This window comes from Oryctolagus cuniculus, chromosome 7 (assembly GCF_051225735.1).
Source record: "Oryctolagus cuniculus isolate XC-2025 breed Fujian yellow rabbit chromosome 7, ASM5122573v1, whole genome shotgun sequence".
Lineage (NCBI taxonomy): Eukaryota > Metazoa > Chordata > Mammalia > Lagomorpha > Leporidae > Oryctolagus > Oryctolagus cuniculus.
The window spans coordinates 85,357,713-85,375,440 of NC_142873.1; the positions used below are offsets into that span (position 1 = coordinate 85,357,713).

Below are 17,728 nucleotides of genomic sequence, written 5' to 3' on the forward strand. Positions count from 1 at the left end.
TTACTGCCTGGACCTGCATGTCACACCCACCAATCTCATGTCCCACAGTTTATCTCAAACTCTACACACTCGAAATCCCTTGCCCCCCCCCCCTTCTTAAATATTGTTTCTCTTATAGTACTGGGAGATAAGTTGGTAGAGTGGATAAACAAGGACTGAATCCTGCCTTAACCTTTATTGATTTTGTAGCCATGAAAAAATTACTTGTCTTTTTATAGCCTGTTTTCTCATTTACAAAATGGATACAAAGTGAGCATAGAGAATGTAAAAGCTATTATCATGATCATGGTCATCAAATCACCATTCGCAATGATGACCTCTCCTCCCAAATGGATGTGCTAGAAATCTACTACTCCTGTGTTACCAGCTTCCATGTCCTTAAACAGATCCTGTTAATTAAATGTGCTACATTTCTTTCAATTCCATACCATATTTCCATCTCAGATCTACCCAATGTTGGTGACAGCCATGCCAGTCAGTCCCATTCCCCTGAACAAGTCCGTCTCATTCTGCCCCTTGGCCACTGCACACACCTTCTTTCCCTGCAATGTCCTTGCTCATACTCCGCCTCATCTCACCCAATCTAGCAAGCACCTGCTATCCTTCAACTCCAAGTTCACCCTTTCAGTGAAGTCTACCTTGCCCACATTCTTCTATAGCACTAGACGTTGTCTTGACAAGGCTTCCACGGCAGCTCGTATGTCTGTGAGATCTTGCCATACTCTATTGTACTTATTCACATGTATGTATCACATCTCCATCATTGGATTCACAAATGTTCAGAGCAAACACCCTGTTCTCCCCATCTCTGTATCCCACAGGCCAGCACAGTGTGGGCACCTGATAAATAAAGGAATGGATAGAATGGTTCAGTGATGGTACAGGCAATAAAAGGGAGGAAAGGTGACTTTGTCACCTGGGGCTTATTTCTCTTCTGCTTATTTCATGTCTTAAGTAATTATCTTCCTTTCATTCCATCAATCCTCACTCAACATAGACAGGTAACCAGTATTGTTACCCTGAGACTGTATTTAAGAAAAGCATGTCCTAGCCATCTATAGGTAGACAGCATGACAAATTGCATTAGCAGAATTCCTAATATTCCTATATTCTTTTTTTTTAATTTTTTTGACAGGCAGAGTGGACAGTGAGAGACAGAGACAGAGAGAAAGGTCTTCTTTTGCCATTGGTTCACCCTCCAATGGCCGCCACAGCTGGCACACCACACTGATCCGCAGGCAGGAGCCAGGTGCTTCTCCTGGTGTCCCATGGGGTGCAGGGCCCAAGCACCTGGGCCATCCTCCACTGCACTCCCGGGCCACAGCAGAGAGCTGGCCTGGAAGAGGGGCAACCGGGACAGAATCCGGTGCCCTGACCGGCGGGACTAGAACCTGGTGTGCCAGCGCCGCAAGGCGGAGGATTAGCCTATTGAGCCGCAGCGCCAGCCTAATATTCCTATATTCTTAATAATTCAGATAAGCCCCCTGTCATATCCCTCTCCAGATGCAAGAATTCTAGGACTAATGAGGCAGAGAATACAATAGCATAAATTCTCTTCTTGGACATGTACTATAATAAAAATAAGATCTATCATTTATAATTAATTATGAACCAAAAACTTCATATTTATTATCACATTTATTCTCCCTCAATACTCCTGTGATGTAGACAGTGGTATGCTGATAAATGTTTAATAATTAGCTTTTTGGAAAGAAAAACAGAAGTGGGGGAGAGAGGGAAGAGGAGAGAAAAGGAAGGAAGGAATGAAGAAAGGAACAAAAGAAGGAAGGAGGGTGGAAGGAGAGAAGCAGGGAGGTGGGAGGGAGTGATGGGTGAGGGCAAGCAAGGGCAAGCCCTGATTTAGAGCAATGGCCATTTTCTGTGCAGTAAATAGTCCCACCATGGCTGACTTCAAGCTGACAATGTGATGGCATGGAACACAGAGCTGGGAAGAGGTGTGCAGTAGCCAACCCACAGAGATACAATAAGCCAGAAATAACCTTTAGATTATAGGTTAGAAATAAGCAAATTTTTTTTGCAAAGGGGCCAGATAGTAAAGATTTTAGGCTTTGTATGCCTGAAGTTCTCTGTTGCAACTACTCAACTCTGCCATTGTAGCACCAGCGTGGCCATAGGCGGTATGTGGTAACAAATGAGTTACTTTTTTATGGACACTGGAAGTTGAATTTCATATATTTTTCATATGTTATGAAATATTATTTTCCCGATTTTTTTCTTACTATTTAAAATGTAAAACCACTCTTAGCCAATGCTGGGCATAAGTCATAGTAAAAACTAGAATAAAATTTAGGAAGTAACGAGTTTTGAGCACTTAGTCAATTTGTTTTTAATATTTTGAATGACAAGATCATATAGTTTAAGGTTAAAAATGGCTGCATTCATTAAAGGGTTTGCAAATCTCCATGTGAAAGTAGGTATCCTAGTTCTACTTTACAGATGAGAAAACTGAGCTCCTGGTTACAGCCAGTAAGTGACGTAACCAGAACTTCAGCACATCTGCCTGACTCCAGAGACTCAGCCTTGAGCTGGAGGTTCCTAGAGCAGGTTCCCAGGAGTTGGCTAGATCACCGGACCACTGAGTCGTGGAGGGACATAGGAAACGTACACACAGTGTCAGGCCAGCTCACTGCAATTTCCATCTGCTGTTTCAACCACAGATGCTTACCAGCGAATGGCTGTGGCCAGAGTTTTCCTTATGTGTCAGGATCTTGAAGAAGAGTCTTGGTAGGGGAAAAGCTGCTATTAGTGGCCAAAATGGAGGTGAGGAATTATCTGTGGATTTCCTTCATCTGCATGATCCTAATTTCTGGGCCACATTCTGAATTTGTCTGTCCCATCTCCAAGAAAATAAGCTGTGATCATTTCAAACATTTTGCCTGCCTTTCAAATAAATAAATAAATCTTTAAAAAAAAAATGTTACCTTGGCCATCTTGCTGGACACATCCAGCACGAGACAGACCACCTTGTCACCAGCCTGCACAAGGGAGAATGTGGGAGGAGGTGGGAGCTCAATCCCACCCAAGGGAGCGCTGCAGTTAAAGTCATCCGAGGCTGTGATTATGTCCCATGCACTTGTGAGGCTGCATATCTGGTTCTGGCGGTTAGGAGCTTCTTGGTTGTGGGTACTTGCGTTACAGAATTCAACCACCTGGAAAGAGAGCAGGGGCTATCAGAGAGGAGCAACTCTCCTCCAGCACTGGAGAAGCTTTTCATTCTCATGCAACTTGGACTGAAAGACCAGGTGAGCCGAAAGAGAGGAAATCTAGCAAGGCTACAGCAGTGTACTTCTTCCCTTGAAGAGTGACGGCTGGTTTGCGAACAAAGTTTTGCATCCTTTCCTTTACTTGTACTTGGCAAACAGAGAGCAGACTGTGTGTGTGTATATCAGTCTTAAAATGATGTTGTGTTAAGAAAACAGTCCAGAAGGTGTTATCTTTGTTGGACAATTCCATTGAATCACATTTAATGACTACTGCACCTTTATTTATGGATCAGTCAGCATATATTGGTTTAGCTCAAATATTTATCTCTAAGAATAAGATTAAGAAGGAAAATAACTTAAGTCTACTTCCTGACACCTCCATTCCCATAATTTAGAAATATAGAGATAATTTGTTCAATGCTACTGATGAACCTGTGTCAGTACCCCAGTAAAGGTGTAGTTTGTACTGCAAAGGAATGGATCCCTATCTATTTCCAGGCCTCCATTTCTAAAGTCCATACTGGCTGCCTACAGGATGGTTGCTCAGATAGAAGAAGCATTATAGACTCTCTAATCTCTTTTCTGATTTCATGGAAGCAGCTGAGGCTTTGAAAAGAGATTAACTGCAATAGGGTGTGAGTTTCTTAGGAAGGCAAGGAAACAGGGCAGAACCTGGTTTGGTTTAACTTTGTTTAGCTCTCTTTCCCCACATTTCATGACTGTGATTAGGGAATTGTGGAGCTTTCCTGACTGGATATTGATCACAAAGATTGTAACTTGTCACAGATAATGTGACCAAATACACAGAATTAAGTTGGTATCAGATATGTAAGCTAGAAACTAAGAATATAATGGATGGGACAAGAAATAGGAAAAATCAGGGCTGTTGCTATGGCATAATGGGCTAAGCCTCCACCTGCAGTGCTGGCATCCATATGAGCACCAGTTCTAGTCCTGGCTGCTCCTTTTCCGATCCAGCTCTCTGCTATGGCCTAGGAAAGCAGTAGAAGACGGTCCAACTACTTGGGCCCCTGCACCCTAGTAGGAGACTCAGAAGAAGCTCCTGGCTCCTTGCTTCGGATTGGCCCATTGCTCTGGCTGTTGCGGCCATTTGGGGAGTGAACCAGCAGATGGAAGACCTTTCTCTCTGTGTCTCCCTCTCTCTGTCTGTAACTCTACCTCTCAAATAAATAAATAAAATCTTTTAAAAAAAGAAATAAAAAATAAATAGGAAACATCACCTTAAAATTACAAAACAGTTCCTAGTCTTGAATAAAATCAGACTGAATATCTTCAAGGAAAAAAAATGCATCATTTCAAGGGGCATTGGTCAACCAGGGAATCGAAAAGTCCACCAAGGCGTATGCCTGTGAGGCTCCCAGCCCAGCCCACAGAGGAGTGCAGCACAGATGGGACTGTGAAGTTTTTGTGATGCAGGTAGACTAAACCTAGAACTCGTTTGGCTCCCTCCTTTCTGATTCCGTGCAGGCTTCTGGAAAGAGTCTGGCTGCTCCCTACGGCCACCCTAAAGTGAAAATGAAGGGTGGGAGAGGAAGAGACCCACCCCCCCGCCAGGACAGTTAGCACACTCCTTTTAAATAGGAACTTTTAAAATGGTGCTCTGGATTTATATATTAGTTCCTGTCGTTATTTTCACATGCAATGCTAATAAGGCTGGGTTTCTGTGCCCCTAAAGCTGAGGGTTATTGGACTTCGGTGAGATATCACCTTTCCGTTTAAGTTCTATTTCCAGGCCTGCATTCCTAAAGTTCATACTGGCTGCCTACAGGATGGTTGCTCAGATAGAAGCATTATAGACTCTCTAATCTCCTCTGATTTCATAGAAGCAGCTGAGGTTTTGAAAAGAGATTAACTGCAATAGGGTGTGAGTTTCTTAGGAAGGCAAGGAAACAGGGCAGAACCTGTTTGCAAATAAAAGAAAGAGAAACAGGAATTGCAAATAAAATACAGAGTGGTTTACTACCTCAAGTAAGAGAAAGTGCAAAATGTATCACTTTCATTAATCCAACACACTTTAAAAAGTAAAGCTATTTGTGAGGCAGAGAGAACTTATATATACCAGAATATTCCAGTGGTATATTCTCAAATGCCCAAGACCATTAAAAGCTGTGCTGAAACCAGCAGCTGGAAACTCAGTCCAGGTCTCCATATGAGGGTGGCAAGAACTTAACTGCTTTAATAAAAAGAAATAAAAAATAAACAGGAAACATCACCTTAAAATTACAAAACAGTTCCTAGTCTTGAATAAAATCAGACTGAATATCTTCAAGGAAAAAAAATGCATCATTTCAAGGGGCCACCTTGAAATGAAAGGGCACCACCTGTTCCCTCTCTAAGAAATGATGCAGGAACACCACCATAAAAGCAATTCATTTTGTGGTCTCCAGAGTTGCCTGGCTAAATCACCTATCCTAGAAAGCAGGTGATCAGTTTTCTAAAGGACTTTATTTTTGGTAATTGTCTTGGGAAATTTAGTTTTTTCACTTGCAGAATAAAAATTAGATGAACTCTAAGGTATCCTAAGCTCTAAAATGCAGTGCATCTTGGGCCAGCTTGGTGGTACAGCAGGATAAGCCTCTGCTTGAGATGCTGGCTTCCCGTGTCTGAGTGTTGGTTGGAATCCCAGCTGCTCTACTTTAGATCCAGTTTTCCGCTTAAGCACCTGGGAAGGTAGAAAGAGATGGCCCAAGTACTTTGGGCCCTGCCATTCATCTGGGAGACTAGGATACAGTTCTTGGCTTCTGGCTTAAGTCTGCACCAGACTTGGCTGTTGCGGTATTGGGGAAGTGAATCAGCAGATGGAAAATGTCTCCCTTTCCCTCTCTCCCTCTGTGACTTTCAAGCAAACAAACAAAGAAATATTTACATAAAGAAAGTAAAATGTAGTGAACCTAGATTATTTTGTAACATTTAAGCACATAAAATGTATCAATATATTTTAAGAAAGGGTGCAATTTTATACGATTTTGTCATTCCAAGGCCATACTTACGGAAGATAAACTTTGCATGAACATTATTGATGCAGTGGCATTTTGGGTGCTGTTGTAGATAAACACACATCCTTCTTTGAAAAGCTTACTAATGATACAGTTTTCTTGGGGGCAATGGCCTTTTTCACATACAAAGATGCCTGTGATGTCAGATGAACACCTAAAAATAGAAAGAGATACTTAGAATTGGGTTTGTTTTAGAAAGATCTATGTTCTTGACTGGCTTACATAGTAGTTTGGGTCAAGGACTGTAGGTTGCTAGATACAAATAAAACATTACAAGCATTGCTCTATTAAGAAGACTCATTAATTTGGAAATGCACTCCACTTTATTTTAAAGCCCTGAGTCTTGATGGGAGGTGTGGACGGGGTGGTCCTAATTGCCAAGGGCTTTAACAGCTACACGGGAAATTCAGACGAACCAGAAAGGACATGGATGACAGAATCCTGGGTCAGAGCTCCTCTGAATTCAGTTCCGCCGCACACCAGAGAAAGCAGAGAATGACATTTAAAGGTTTCCTTCCTCAATAAGTAATTACAAATGCTGTCAATGGAAGTGAAAAATGGTGCAACTTTTAGGAGAGGAATCAGAAACTAGTTCCCAAAATTACAGCGGAGGGTACCCTTTGACCCAGTAATTCCTGGAGTAATATATATATATATATATATATATATGTATGTATATACACACACACACATACACACACACACATATATGCCAGTATACTTGAGAAATGACATATGTACAATGCTATAACTTCTAGTGTTACTGGCAATAACAAAAAATTGGGAACAACTCATTTGTCCAACAAGAGGGGATTGGTTGAATAAATTGTGATAATTTCACATAGGAACATGGTGAAGAAGTGGGAAAAGTGAGATAGCTAAGGCGTAACCTTTTATGATGTTTGCCACACAAATATTTACTTAAAAAACTGTAATAGAATTTAAAAAGCAAAAATAGAAAGGTCTCTACCTTATCATTTAAATTTTAGCTGCCAGTATAAACAATTTTGGAATTAAGCAAATAATGGATTTTAAACATGAGAAAAAGTACTAACCTTGTTGCTTTAATTTGATTCTGCCCATTTATGTAGAAAGGCTTGTCATTGTTATATTCATCAAACACTCCCCAACGGAGATGGGCCCATTCATGGACAAACACTCTGCCTGTGGAAGAGAGAGCTTTGGCTGTTGAGCTCCTAGAAACTCAACGAGGACCTTGCCTAAGCAGTAGATGACGTGACAACACTCTGCTGTACATTCCCACTCCAAAGACCAATTCAGTGCCCCACTTTCCTCTTCCAAGTCCTGCTACTCCACCCACTACTGCCATCAAGAGTCCTGTGAAAATGCTTGGTCCTGTGGAGGCCAATCAGTCACACATCTATTTGGAGCTAGTGAGGAGTTCTACATCCTCTCTTTTCCCAATCAAACACCTTTTATTTCACTTCATAGAGGTCAATACATTCAGAGTTTGGGGAAAGAAAAAAAAACATATCCAGGTAAGTAAATTGGCCTCTGTCACCTTTAGTCTGTGCTATCCAAGCAAACCTGTCTTTTCCTGGGAGACAATTCTCCTTTCTACTGGAATGATAAAAATCAAAGGGTCAGGAGGAGGGAGCAAAAAAGGCCATTGTAGAAGCTCTTCCCCCACTTGGGTAGTGCTCTCTCTTTTACCTTATCCCTTATTCTCCATGCTTATGCTTATTTCCAACTCTTAGTTCATGGAACTCCCCCATCTTCAGCATCAACTCCTTTTTGACTTTATCTCTAAACCTCTGAATCTTACATTGCCTTTAAAGTTGAGACCAAAGTTGACTTCTCCTCCACAGAAGTTTTCATATGATGTCCACTCCCAAACTACATTTCTTTTCTTTTTTTTTTTTTTCTAATTATTATTGTAAGCTCTGGGAACCCAGGCATATTTGCTGAATTGACTCAGGCTGTCACATTGTGCAATTTTTGGAGCTGGGGACAAAGGAAGGGTGGGGAACAGTGCAAGCTGAATGACTTAGGGAAAGCTTGTGCCTGCTCATGGATTTGAGAGGTGCTGATGAAATCATATGTCTGTGCAGGGATACTCAGCATGTCATGGTTACCAGGGAGAGAACAGCTTTTATAAAGTTTTGTAAAGTGCTGTATAAAATACATTGTATAGAATATGTCACTTGCATACAGAGGGTAACAAAATCTACTTAAACAGAGTTACAAAGTCAAAACACCTTTGAAAGGCATTGCTTACCTCGTGGGCCATAGCCTGCTGTGAATTTCTCATTCAGGAGGAAGGCAGGTGTGAAGTGAATGTACTTTCCCTCCTGTCCACACCCTCTGTATTGCAGAGCAAATGGGTCATCCCCATAGGCCCCATTCCAGTCAGTCACGAGGACATTCGCCTGCATGAATAGAAACGTCTCGTAAGACGACCTCTGGACTGGGATGCTGGTGACATGAATGTATACATTTGTTAAAGCATTTTGAACAGTGCACTTGAGATCTGTGCATTTTCCTGTGTGTAGCCACAATAAAATTTAAAAAACAGATTAAAGAAAAAAGGAAGAAAAACCTTTTCAATGGAGTTCTGAATGCATTCACAGCCAAATTTCAACAATCATCTGGTACTTGCAAAACCATCTCTTTTAAGAGCTCAGCAAATTTACATGACTTTCACTTGAACGTCCCATTTTCGAGATTAAAATATTTTTGAACTTTAGCACTGTTAAGGTCTAATATAATAAAACACTATGAAACACAACAAAAATATTTGAAGACATTTTAAGAGCATTTATATATCATTCAGAACAGCACCATAAAGCGTTACAGACTTTTGCAAATCACTTTCCATAGGTCATCTCATCAGTATAAGGCAATAGGACATGTTTTTATCTTCACCCTTACTCTTTCATTCCTGTAAACGATTAGTTCAGCCAAGAAATCATACTAATGTAGGTGCATTTCATCTTCTGCTGTGACTGTTACCTTTATGGGTGCTAACACGCAGGATGTTAAGTCCAAAACTAAGGTAAATGTTCATGTATCCATGAAGACAACACAATTTTATGTATGACATTGCTTCTTTTTTTCTTTTAGGAAGAAGGATAACACGTCTCAGATTTGCCTTTAAAAGTTAAGTATTTCGGAGCCAGCGCTGTGGTGTGGCTGGTAAAGTCACCTCCTGCAGTGCCTGCATCCCATATGGGCAATGGTTGGAGTCCCGGCTGCTCCATTTCTGACCCAGCTCCCTGCTATGGCCTGGGAAAGCAGTAGAAGATGGCCCAAGTCCTTGGGCCCCTGCACCCATGGGGGAGTCCTAAGGGAAGCTCCAGGCTCCTAGCTTCAGAATGGCTCAGTTCCAGCCATTGCAGCCAGTTGGGGAGTGAACCAGTGGATAGAAGACCTCTCTTTCTCTCTCTCTCTCTCTGCCTCTCCTCTCTCTGTGTAACTCTGACTTTCAAATAAATAAATAAATAAATAAATTTTTTTTTAAAAAGTTAAGTATTCCTTTAGTTAAAAAAGGGGTGGTGAAGGGGGAGAAATCTGATTTTGGAAGAATGGATCTAAATCTAATGCAATCCAATATGTATAACGATCAGTTTATGTAAGATTTATGTCTCTCTCTCTCTCTCTCTCTCTCTCTCTTTCTTTGTGTGTGTGTGTGTGTGTGTGTGTGTGTATGAGAGAGAGAGAGATTGATTCACAAAATCATGGAAAACTTGGGGCTGGCATTGTGGTGCAGTGGGTTAAGCTGCAGCTTATGATGACAGCATCCTGTATTGCAATGCTGGTTCAAGCCCCAGTTGCTCAACTTTTGATCCAGCCCCTGGCTAATGTGCCCAGGAAAGTGTTAGAAGATGGCCCAAATTTGGATCCCTGCCACCCTTGTGGGAGATCAGATGGAGTTTCTGCCAGGCCATTGTAGTCATCCAGGGAGTGAACCAGCAGCTGGAAGATTTGTCTCTCTCCCTCTGGTCTGTCACTCTGCCTTTCAAATGGATAAATGAGTAAGTCTTTAAAAAAATGCATGGAAAACTTACATTTTAAAAAATATTTATTTATTTATTTGAGATGCAGAGTTATAGAAATAAGGAGAGACAAAGACAGAGGTCTTCCAGCTGCTGGTTCACTCCCCCAAATGGCTGCAATGGCTGGAGCTGGGCCCATCCAATGCCAGGAGCCAGGAGCTTCTTCTAGGTCTCTTGCATGGGTGCAGGGCCCAAGCACTTGGGCCATCTTCTACTGCTTTTCTAAGCTATCAGCATGGAGCTGGATCAGAAGTGGAGCAGCCGGGAATTGGTACCCATATAGGATGCCCACTACACCACAGCACTGGCCCCAACTTGCATTATTTTTGAATTAATTTTTCTATGAAGTTTTTGAAGCCCCTTTGTGTACATACTTATACACACATATATACAGATCCTTCAAAAAGTTTATGGAAAATGTATATTATGAGAAAACTATTCATGAATTTTAAATTTTTTTGCACCCAAATGAACTTTTTAGTGCCTTCGTATAGTATGTGTAAGTGACATCGAGGGGTAGAGGAAAATAATACTTTCCTTTTTACTTTTCTAAATTTCTATGTTGTTTTACTTTATTTGTAATGAGGATGAATTACATTTATAATAATATTTATTTTTAGAAAGATAAGAATTCAAGCCAAGGTGTTGCAAGGCTACAGAAAGGCTAAAGAGGCCAGGCTTTGGTTTGTCCTCACTGGTCCTGTGTGTGCAGATTTACCCTAAAGCAAAAAGGAAAGTGTGCTCAGCAGGGGATGGAACACTCGGAGTCTGGCTGGGGTTGGGTTGTACTGTATAGACCATAATAATCACCTGTGGGTCCTGTGTCCTCTGCAGTACTTACCAAGGCCTGTGTATACGTAAGCATTTGCTCAGTGTTTGCTTAAATTTGGCATCATCAGGTTAAAGGAACTGCTCTCCGGCAGATACACCAACAGCACACAATGGCCATTCTTCCCTCGGAGGCGTCCATTGAGTCAGATTCTTTCTGTAGCTTTGCTTGTTTATTTCCTCCCCTACATAAGGCTTAGCAGGACTACCTTTGGCAAGCTCGGTTTTGTGTTGGGGGTCTCCAGTTCCACTGAAGGCCAAGTTGATGACTGCAGTCTCTACTTACAGACTGCAAAGAGCATGGGTTTACCGGCTGATGGGGTGGAACTAAGTCCTTATCTTATTTGAGTTTCAGTTTCCTCAGCTGTGATAACAGTAACTCATTTTAGGCCATGTGAGAATTAAATCATGTATGTGAAGTACCTGGCACTGAGTCGGAGTTTAATAACTCTTCCCAGTTTATACCTGTTCCCCTATCTGGCCTATCTTCACGCCTAAGCATTGTAAATGCTTTCACTTGCTTATAAATCAATTGCTTTTAAGAGCCTCTTCAGGACAATATGGTCCTTACCTGCACTGCTATAGCCCTCAGTTTCTGAGGGAGTTGTTTCAAAGGAGAACGAAGCACTAAAACAGTCTTAGGACATTTTTTTTTTATTTGACAGGTAGAGTTATAGACAGTGAGAGAGACAGACAGAGAGAAAGGTCTTCCTTCCGTTGGTTCACCCCCCCACATGGCTGCTACAGCTGGCGCTGCGCCAATCCGAAGCCAGGAGCCAGGTGCTTCTTCCTGGTCTCCCATGCGGGTGCAGGAGCCCAAGCACTTGGGCTATCTTCCACTGTCCTCCCGGGCCACAGCAGAGAGCTGAACTGGAATTGGAGCAACCAGGACTAGAACCTGGCCCCCATATGGGACGCCGGTGCCACAGACAGAGGATTAACCAAGTGAGCCACAGCGCCAGCCAGTCTTGGGAAATTTCATACCAAATGACACAAATAAGGACAAGGAGAGGCTGGACCGCATTGTCACAGTTGTGCTGTGTGAGCTGTGGGTACAGATCACAGCCCACTGCCTTGCTAGGACCCTGAGCTAAGTTCCCAATGCCTTCACTCCTAGCCCTCTGGTAGCTGTGATGGGCGCTTCTTCAAACAGTCACTTGCCAAACTTATGTAACACTGGGATGGGTGTTGTGGCACAGTGGCTTAAGTCCCTACATACGACACCAGCATCCTGTATGAGAATGCTTGTTCAATTCCTGGCAACTCTGCTTCCTATCCAGCTCCCTGCTAATGCACCTGGGAAAGCAGCAAATGATGGCTCAAGTAATTGAGTTCCTGTCCCTCACGTAGGAGATCTGGATGGCATTCCTGGCCCCTGGCTTCAGCTTGGCCTAACCCTGGCTGTGGTGGCTATTTGGGGAGTGAAATGGTGGATAGAAGTTCTCTTTCTCTCTTTCTGCCTTTCAAACAGATTTTAAATATCTTAAAAACCGACTCATGTAACATGTATTTATAGCGTGTATTCCATCCAGTGCTAGATGTCATACTTAACCAGGACCTGCAGTTCATGAGAGTACTTGAGGTTAAGCTCTTTTTTTGGTTAGAAAAGAAAAGGCAAACCTTCCCCAATCCCCCAGTCCCCAACATACACACTTCATCCCTAACACACACACCCATTGCCTTCCTGCCTTCTTTTCTCTTTACTCCTCTATAAAAACATCCTGGATTTGAACCAATGTGAAATTCCACTCATTTTCACCATGGCCCAAAAAGAGTCACATTCTTTGTGAGGGTGGCCTGTGTTTTGGTGCAGATGTGCATGTCCACTGCCCCTGACAGGATGTAAATGAAGACAGTCATAATTGGACTTGTCCCTTCCCACCTCATCCTCAGTAGCATAAAACTGATTCTTGGTTCTCAACCAAAAATTCAGAAAGGAGCCTGTAAAGTACACAATAAAGAGATCTGAGAAGCTACTTGGACAGTGGCATTTTACTTAATTTTTTATCCCACTATTTGCAATCATTTATTTTATTTTCATATTTTTTTAGTTTTTAAAAATCAAAACACTTTTAACTAGCACAATACAGTTTTATGTACTTATGGCATATTCATTATTCATCTATTTTCTCATCAACATTCTATACAGTAATATTATTTGTGTGTTAATGTAAGTGATTTGCTTTTGCTTAAATCCTCATGCTCAGAGTTTAAGTACAGCATATTTGAGTGTTTTTCCCCCTCCTCCTGGAGGAAAAAGTTAAGCTCATTTAATAAAATCTTGTATTCTTACCTTTTCATATGATTCATGTACTGCTTTGCTGTAATTATTTGCTTTCCATGTTGCAGGTATTAAAATATGTATGTTCCTGAAAAACACTCTTCTCTTGGTAGCATTGAATAGATAAAAGGAAGCTTCAGTTATCATTTCCTATGACAAGAGAAAAATTTATTTTATCACATGTCAGTCCTTTATGTTTTGGTTTTCCTGTTATACTTAAGACAGTAATAATAAAGAATAGCAAAATATTTTGAAGGAGCCAGTTTTCTTTTAGAATAAACTTTTGATTTTGGGAAAACCTGTAAAAGAAAAAAGAGCTTGAAAAGGTGATCTGGAAGAGATGTTAGGATACTGATTGTGTGTCTGGACTTGCCTTCAAAAGTTTCCTAATTTCATGAAAGCCTTTTAAGCGTTGGCTGTACAAAGCCTTCTTAGGTCACACCTGTGGGTGTGTCTGAGCCCACACTTTATGGCCATACTGATTTTGCTCGAGCAATACCAAAGGAAGCTCATAAGTAATGATCCTCCCTTGCCAGAATAAAGTGAAAATAGTTAGATGAGAAGGAAGGTTTGGGGGCTTTGGGATTCCACACAGATTCTCACCCTTTCTAAGAATTCCCACCCTCAGGATGGAATCCAACACAATGGTTTTAGTAAGCACTGTTAGGTAGGAAGTCAGTTATGAGCTTATGTGTGTGTGACATAAAGGCCTAAAGAGAAGACATCTATGTCTAGCATATGCGTCTGCATCTCAAAGTCATCCTGACAATGTTTCATGGGCAGCCCGGCATTCACATCCTGCCCTGCCCCCTTCTACCTGATAACCTGCCAGGTGGAGGTCCACATCCCTTCTGCCTGACCAATCTTCCACAATCTCCCAGATGCAGCCCAGTATCTGCATTTCAAACACCCTGCTCCGGATCCCCATTCTCTAGGGGGTCCTGCTCACCCTTTCTCTGAACCCAGGATGGCGCCTGCTAGGCTTCCTCCTGTCTGATACCTTCAAGGGAAAACTCAGATAGGAGCTTCTTAATATTTACAGCCATAAAATCCTTTGTTTCAGGAGGAGATGTGTGAAGACAAAGACCCATCTCCTTAAAAACCCCTGGTCTCAACCGGACTGCACGCTCAGCCCTCTGCCTCTCTGCTGAGCCGCCCGCCTGGTCTGGCCAGGGTGTACTCCACTCAACCATGTAACCTCGCTCCTTCCTCCCCTCCCACCCCCCAGTCCGAGCGACTGCACTCTTTCCCAGGTCCTGTCTGGAGAGGTGCCCATCCATCCTTACAGATGATGTCCCTTCCCTAATAAACCTTGCTATTTTACCTCCCACTACTCTCTGTCTCACACCTGAATTCTTTCTTGCAGGAAGACAAGAACCCTGTAATTTCTCCGGTAAAGCACTATCTTGCCTACTCATCAAAGAGTCAATCTTTGTTTCTACAGTGGGTTGTTGTTTTTCTACCCTGCTACCCCAAAAAAAGTTATGGAGGGAAAACAAGAACACTAAAACTAGTAGTAACCAATGACGACAAAAAGAGGGCTAGATCAACACTTTGGTGGTCTCGATCATGTCATGATTCTGGGTGCCAACTTTAAGTGCTATTCTCTCTACTGGTCAAATACAAACCAGGCAGGATTGTTAGCTTAATAGAGAAGGCTACAGATCTGATCCAGTGGGATAATGGTATTGATTTCATGACTGCCACTCACCTGAATGTTTGAGATGAGGCTCTGATTCTCAGCTACCTGAGGATTTATTGCCACGAGGACTCCATCATACCCATTGTCTCGAAGCTGTATCCCGGCTCCCAGGGATGGGTGTTCTGTGCTTAGGATGACCAGGAGGGCCACAAGTGTCAGGCTGCAGACAGGCCCTGTGGGGTCCCTGTGGGTCATGTTGTAGAGAAGCTTCTGTTGTACTCACAGAGGGCCTGCTGAGTACATCGTACCAGGCGGTCAGTACCAAAGCCGATGGTTTCTTCCTGAACTCTGGGGATCTTAGAATGTATGACGAAGGAGGTGCCTTCTCTCAAGAATCTGGGGTGGATCTACCTGCGACCAGCCTCGACAAGCCTTTTTTCTCTAAGGCACTGCCACGCTTGCCTGTTCTGTGGCTGAACTTTCTCCTGAGTCATAGTTGGGCAAGAAATCTGCCCCTTACTCATTTTCTATCTTCTCAGAAGGCAGAGGGAAATAAAACAAAAGGAGCTTAAAAGCAGCAGGCCCAGCTGACGGGGCTGGGAATCAGTAACCTTGGACTGCTTGATCCTCCAGCAGCAGAAGAGAAAAACAGACCGATGGTGTTTTTCCTCTCCTTGTCCTTGATAACCTCCCCCATCAGACCTACAACAACTTCCCCATGGCACTCAGGTCAGATTTTGTTTGCTGTGAGAATCCTTTGTCTACTTATTCTGAAGATTTGGAAATTCACCACCCTGCAGCCCTGTCCCTGGGGCACCTGGGTGAGGCAGTTTGGGCAAGCGCTCCTGTGTTGGCCAGAGTGAAGGTGTCAGATGTCCCCTAGGGAAGGCCAGGTGTGGGGAGTGTGGATACTCATGCAGGCCACAGAGGCCTTCATTGCCTTTTTTTTCTTTTCCAGCAACTCTCTCCTGGAGGGCAGGCCCTGTTTTATCCAGCCTTCCGTTTTCTCTAGTGCTCATCTCGGTATCGGGTATATGTCAAGCTTCCTAAATACTTTACGCTGAATTAATAATGTCTGATAATTACTTAATGGTTTGGAGTTTACACATCAGCCCACTTAAATGCCAATTACCTGATGCATGTGTGATTTTTATTTCCAGAAGGAACTACTGTTTATTGAGTGATGGGTGTTACTATGCCTATTGTATGGATTATAAAACCAAGGCTCAGAAAATCTAAAATCTTGGGGCTTCTGGCACAGAAATTAAAATGCCACTTGGGATGCCTGTATCTCATATCAGAGTGCATATTTTAAAAAGATATATTTATTTACTTGAAAGGCAGAGTTACAGAGAAGCAAAGGTAGAGAGAGAGAGAGAGAGAGAGAGAGAGAAGAGAGAGAGAGAGGAAATCGATCTTCTATCCTCTGGTTCATGAACCAAATGGCTTCAATGGCCTATCCAAAGCCAAAGCCAAAGCCATGAGCCAGGCACTTCTTTCAGGTCTCCCACGTAGGTACAGGGTCCCAAGGACTTGGACAATCTTCTGCTGCTTTCCCAGGTGCATTAGCAGGGAGCTGGATCAGAAGTGGAGCAGCCAGGACTCAAACCTGTGCCCACATAGGATTTTGGCATTGCAGGCTGTGGCTTTACCCCCAATGCCACAACAAGGGCCCCCAAGAGTGCATTATTTTAAATCTTGGCTCTGCTCCTCGTTCCAGTTTCCTGCTACTGTGTACTCTGTAAGGCACCAGGTGATGGCTCAGGTACTTGTGTTTGCTGCCCACATGGAAGACATGACTGAGTTCTAGGTTCCTGGTTTCAGCCTGAGCCAGCCTCTGTTGTGGGCATTTGGGGGTAGAACCAGTGGATGAAAGAGCTCTCTCTTTTCTCTCCCTCTCTTTCTCTCTCTCCAACTCTTTCTCTCTCTACCTTACAAACAAATAAAAATAAATAAATAAAAATTGTAAAGAAGAAAATGTACTAATGTGTTTAAGGTCAAGAGTATTATCATGGTGCTAAAATGAAACCCACTGGTGGCCGGTGCCATGGCTCACTTGGCTAATCCTCCGCCTGTGGTGCTGGCATCCCGGGTTCTAGTACCTGTTGGGGTGCTGGGTTCTAGTGCCGGTTGCTCCTCTTCCAGTCCAGCTCTCTGCTGTGGCCTTGGGAGGCAGTGGAGAATGGCTCAAGTGCTTGGGCCCCTGCACCCACATGGGAGACCGGGAGGAAGCACCTGGCTCCTGGCTTCCGATCAGCACAGTGCCAGCCGTAGCGGCCATTAGGGGCGTGAACTAACGGAAAGAAGACCTTTCTCTCTGTCTCTCTCTCTCTCACTGTCTATAACTCTACCTGTCAAATAAGAAAAAAAAAAAAAAAAAGAAACCCACTGACTCCAAGTTCCATGGTTTATCTGTGTACCATGTTCTGTCTCAGTGACCACATTATTCTAGGACCCTTCTTTCCTTAGTGTATAAGAACTCCACATACAGTGATAACTATTGGAAACTGTTGCAAACCAAGAAAAATGTTTGATTCACTGGGTTAGAGTGGAGACTTGAGGCCACTGCACACTGTTTTCTGCTGTGTGCTAATACTTAAGGGTGATGGGGAGGCAAGTGGAGCAGGCAGGGAAAGACTTGTTCCTGCTCTCAGCAGGGTTTTGACCAATGCTAGGTCTCTCCTGGGCATCTTCAGGGGCAGTGTGATGTCAATCTCTTG

At 42.9% G+C, this 17,728-nt stretch overlaps 1 protein-coding gene across 2 annotated transcripts in view; it reads right to left on the minus strand.

Annotated features, from left to right (window-relative positions):
- Nucleotides 1–15,645, minus strand: part of CLCA2 (chloride channel accessory 2) — a 37,927-nt gene extending 22,282 nt beyond the window's left edge. For both annotated transcript variants that reach the window (XM_002715881.6, XM_051856291.3), the window contains exons 1-6: nucleotides 15,078–15,645; nucleotides 13,379–13,516; nucleotides 8,481–8,631; nucleotides 7,297–7,405; nucleotides 6,236–6,395; nucleotides 2,943–3,170 (exon numbers count right to left, since the gene is read on the minus strand). In XM_002715881.6, the coding sequence (XP_002715927.2) occupies nucleotides 2,943–3,170; nucleotides 6,236–6,395; nucleotides 7,297–7,405; nucleotides 8,481–8,631; nucleotides 13,379–13,516; nucleotides 15,078–15,263 (972 nt within the window). In that variant the 5' untranslated portion in view covers nucleotides 15,264–15,645. The remainder of the gene's footprint in view (nucleotides 1–2,942; nucleotides 3,171–6,235; nucleotides 6,396–7,296; nucleotides 7,406–8,480; nucleotides 8,632–13,378; nucleotides 13,517–15,077) is intronic.
- Between the last annotated feature and the right edge of the window lie 2,083 nt (nucleotides 15,646–17,728).